The 4,339-nt window shown below is 62.0% G+C and overlaps 2 protein-coding genes across 4 annotated transcripts in view; one reads left to right on the plus strand and one right to left on the minus strand.

Annotated features, from left to right (window-relative positions):
* SYTL1 (synaptotagmin like 1) overlaps positions 1-3,160 on the plus strand; it is a 6,114-nt gene extending 2,954 nt beyond the window's left edge. The window contains exons 6-9 of the mRNA XM_032449050.1: positions 985-1,111; positions 1,185-1,284; positions 1,369-1,574; positions 2,913-3,160. Of these exons, the coding sequence (XP_032304941.1) occupies positions 985-1,111; positions 1,185-1,284; positions 1,369-1,574; positions 2,913-3,058 (579 nt within the window). The 3' untranslated portion in view covers positions 3,059-3,160. The remainder of the gene's footprint in view (positions 1-984; positions 1,112-1,184; positions 1,285-1,368; positions 1,575-2,912) is intronic.
* MAP3K6 (mitogen-activated protein kinase kinase kinase 6) overlaps positions 3,152-4,339 on the minus strand; it is a 9,941-nt gene continuing 8,753 nt past the window's right edge. For all 3 annotated transcript variants that reach the window (XM_032449029.1, XM_032449028.1, XM_015883743.2), the window contains 5 exons: positions 3,996-4,101; positions 3,816-3,921; positions 3,491-3,725; positions 3,337-3,413; positions 3,152-3,257 (listed from right to left, as the gene is read on the minus strand). In XM_032449029.1, the coding sequence (XP_032304920.1) occupies positions 3,167-3,257; positions 3,337-3,413; positions 3,491-3,725; positions 3,816-3,921; positions 3,996-4,101 (615 nt within the window). In that variant the 3' untranslated portion in view covers positions 3,152-3,166. The remainder of the gene's footprint in view (positions 3,258-3,336; positions 3,414-3,490; positions 3,726-3,815; positions 3,922-3,995; positions 4,102-4,339) is intronic.

Below are 4,339 nucleotides of genomic sequence, written 5' to 3' on the forward strand. Positions count from 1 at the left end.
CTGCCCCATAGCGCCCCATAGCACTGCCCCATAGCGCCCCATAGCACTGCCCAGTCCTCACCCCATAGCGCCCCATAGCACTGCCCCACAGCGCCCCATAGCACTGCCCAGACCTCACCCCATAGCGCCCCATAGCACTGCCCCATAGCGCCCCATAGCACTGCCATATCCCCACCCCACAGTGCCCCATAGCCCTGCCCAGTCCCCACCCCACAGCGCCCCATAGCACTGCCCAGTCCTCACCCCACAGTGCCCCATAGCACTGCCCTATCCTCACCCTACAGCACCCCATAGCACTGCCCAGTCCCCACCCCATAGCTCTCCATAGCCCTGCTCCCTTCCCTGCACTCCCCATATCCCCATTCCCTCCCTGCCCCATAGCTCTCCATATCTCTTCTCCCTCCCTGTCCTTCCTCACCCCATACCCCTGCTCCCTCTCCACCCCATAGTTCCCTCATAACCCTGCTTCCTCCCTGACCCTCCCCATCCCATACCCCTGCCCCCTCTGTGCCCCATAGCCCCCCATACCCTTCCTCCCCACTCCACACCCCTCAGAACTCTGCTTTCTCCCCCCTTATAACCCCACTCCCTTTCTGGCCCTCCTCATCCCATACCCCCACATGACCATGCCCCCTACTCTGCCCCATAGCTACCCCACAACCCTGTGCCTTCCCTGACCCTCCTCACCCCACACTCCCATACAACCCTTCTCCCTCCCCACCCCATAGCTCTCCATAGCCCTGCTCCCTTCCCTGCACTCCCCATAGCCCCACTCCCTCCCCACCCCATAGCTCTCCATATCTGTTCTCCATCCCTGGCCTTCCTCAGCCCATAACCCTAATCCATCTCCACCCCATAGCTCCCCATAGCCCTGCTTCCTCCCTGACTCTCCCCACCCCATAACCCTGCCCCCTGTGTGCCCCATAGCTCCCCATGACCCTGCTCTCTCCTTGACCATCCCCACCCCATAGCTCCCCATAGCCCTGCTCCCTGCCCCACACCCCCCATAACCCCTCTCCCTGCCCCCCACAGACCCCCATCCCCCCCGACATCCTCCCCAACCGCGGACACCTCAACCTGGCGCTCAAATTCATCCCTGCAGGCTCTGAAGGTGAGTGGGGGCTGTTGGGATGGGGGCATTGAAGCCCCCCCCCAGGCCCTGACCCACATCCCCCGCCCCATAGGATCGGGGCAGCCGCCCACAGGTGAGCTGCACATCTGGGTGAAGGCGGCACAGGGGTTGGTCCCATTGAATGGCAGCACAGTGGATGCCTTTGTGCAGTGGTAAGCAGGGAGGGCTGGGTTGGAGGGGGGGGTCACAGCATGTGGGTACAGCCCCCTCCCCACTCATTGCTGCCCCCCCCCCAGCTCTGTGCTGCCCGATGACAGCAAGGCAGGTCGGCAGAAGACGCGGGTGGTGAAACGCAGCCTGAGCCCCATGTTTAACCACACCATGGTGTACGATGGATTCCAGCCCCACGACCTGGCCCAGGCCTGTGCTGAGTGCACCCTATGGCAGCGGGACGCCTTCGCCAAGAGGCAGCTGGGGGGGCTGCGGCTCAGCCTGGGCACAGGTGAGATGGGGGGGGTCCTGAGGGGGGGCTATGGGGAGTTATAGGGGTCTAGGAGGAGTCTAAGGGGGGGATATGGGGCTCTATAGGTGTCTATTAGGGTCCCAGAGGGTTCTATGGGGTCCTGAGGGGGTCTATGGGGAGTTATAGGGGTCTAGGAGGAGTCTAAGGGGGGGATATGGGGCTCTTTAGGTGTCTATTAGGGTCTCAGAGGGTTCTATGGGGTCCTGAGAGAGTCTATGGGGAGTTACAAAGGTCTATGAGGAGTCTAAGGGGGAGATATGGGGCTCTGTGGGTGTGTATTAGTGTCCTGGGGGGTTCTATGGAATCCTGAGGGGGTCTGTGGGGAGTTATAGGGGTCTGTAAGAATGGGGGGGAGATATGTGGTTCTCTAGGTGTCTATTAGGGTCCCAGGGGGCTCAAGAGGCAGCTGGGGGGGCTGCAGCTCAACCTGGGTACAGGTGAGGGGGGATGGGGATGGAGAGATGGGGGGGGTCCTGAGGGGGGCTATGGGGAGTTATAGGGGTCTCGGAGGAGTCTAAGGGGGGGATATGGGGCTCTCTAGGTGTCTATTAGGGTCCCAGAGGGTTCTATGGAGTCCTGAGAGGGGTCTCTGGGGAGTTATAGGGGTCTATAGTGAGTCTGGGGGAGAAATATGGGGTTCTGTGGGTGTATGTTGGAGTTCTGGGGGGTTCTATGGAGCCCTGAGGGGGTCTATGGGGAGTTATAGGGGTCTTGGAGGAGTCAAAGGGGGAGATATTGGGTTCTGTGGGTGTGTATTAGTGTCCTGGGGGGTTCTATGGAATCCTGAGGGGGTCTGTGGGGAGTTATAGGGGTCTATAAGAAGTCTGGACAGGAGATACATGTCTCTCTAGGCATCTATTAGGGTCCCAGAGGGTCCTATGGGGTCCTGAGAGGGGTCTATGGGGAGTTATAGGGGTCTATAGTGAGTCTGGGGGGGAAATATGGGGCTCTGTGGGTGTATGTTGGGATCATAGAGGGTTCTATGGGGCATTTGGGGGAGGGTCTGTGGGGTGTTATATGGGTCTATGAGAAGTCTGAGTGGGAGATACGGGGCTCTGTGGGTGTATATTAGTGTCCTGGTGGGTTCTATGGGGTCCTGAGGGGGGGTCTATGGGGATTTATAGGGGTCTATAGTGAGTCTGGGGGTGAATTATGGGGCTCTGTGTGTGTCTGTTGGGATCACAGAGTGTTCTATGTGTCCCTTGGGGAGGGGTCAGTGGGGAGTTATGGGGTTTCTGGGGGTTGAAGGGCGGCTGTAGGACCTCCCGCTGCCCCCCCGGCCCCATAAGTGAGCGGCCTCTCGTCCCCCCCCCGCAGGGCTCAGTTACGGGCTGCCCGTGGGCTGGATGGACTCGACGGCGGAGGAGCGGGGTCTGTGGGGCCGGGTGTTGCGGGACCCCGGGCAATGGGTGGAAGCGCTGCTACCGCTGCGCACCGACCTGGTGCCCCGCAGCGCCCCGTGACCCCCAGCGTGGGGATATGGGGGGATATGGGGGGCTGGGTCGGGCTGTGCCCCACACATATGGGGTCTGTGGGGCCGCAATGAAGCACCGCACTCTCCTCGATGCCGTTTATTGCTCCGACGGTCGCGTTGTTCCGTCCGCTCCGTGGTCCCTGCGGTGCTGCACGATGGCCGCCCATAGGCGGTACGCAGAGCCGCGCCTGTTGGGGGGCGGCTATGGGGCTGGATGGGGGGCACGGGGGCGTTTCACCCCATATCCGACCCCCCCCCCTCAAATACCTCATCCCCGTGTACAACAGGTCGTCGCGGGTGGCGCTGCCCAGCAGGTCCCACAGGGTGAAGCCGTGGGTCAGGAGCTGCGGGAGGTGGCGGTGAGGAGCTCCAGCCCCACGGAATCAGTGGGGCACAGGCTCCGTGTGGCTGTGGGTCTCACCGTGGCCGTGGTGCTGGGGTCTGTGCCGTGCTGCTGCAGCCACTCCACGAGCAGTGGGTCAGCCCGGGCTGTGGGGCTGTATTCAGGGTGTGGGGCTGAGGGTCCCTGCCCCACAGCGGTGTCTGCCCCACAGCACAGTGGGGTGAGATGGGGCAGCGTGTTGTCCCCCGAGCAAAGCACCCGCTGTGCCAAGCGCTGCCACTCCTGCTCCTTGTCAGCCAGCTGCTGGAGCAGCCTGTGGGGCAGCAGGGAGAGAGATGGGGGTCAGCACTTGTGGGGCACACGGTGCTGCCCCATTGCTGAGCACAAAGGATTCCAGCCCCACCTGCCCGTCTGTGCGCGGAGGCGGCGCAGCTCATCCAGCAGCACCGAGCTCCCCATGTTGGCACTGCGCTCTATGGGGCCGTCAGCTGCATCCTCGGTGCCGTCTGCTGTGGGGCACAGGGGGCAAAGTGTGGGGCACAGCCCGCCCCATAGGACACAAGGAGGCTGTATGGCCACCCACCTGCCAGCAGCACATCCAGGGCTGCCTGCACTGCCCGGCTGATGGCAGCGTCCAGAGCAAACACCCAGTGGGGCCTGATGTGGTGATGGCGTAACAGCTGTGTCACCTGGGGGGGGACATGGATGGGATGGATGGATGGATGGATGGATGGATGGATGGATGGATGGATGGATGGAGGGATGGATGGATGGATGGATGGATGGAGGGTTGGAGGGATGGATGGATGGATGGATGGAGGGATGGAGGGATGATGGATGGATGGAGGGATGGAGGGATGGATGGATGGATGGATGGATGGATGGATGGATGGATGGATGGATGGATGGATGGATGGATGGAGGGAT

The sequence above is a fragment of the Coturnix japonica genome, chromosome 23, assembly GCF_001577835.2.
Source record: "Coturnix japonica isolate 7356 chromosome 23, Coturnix japonica 2.1, whole genome shotgun sequence".
NCBI lineage: Eukaryota > Metazoa > Chordata > Aves > Galliformes > Phasianidae > Coturnix > Coturnix japonica.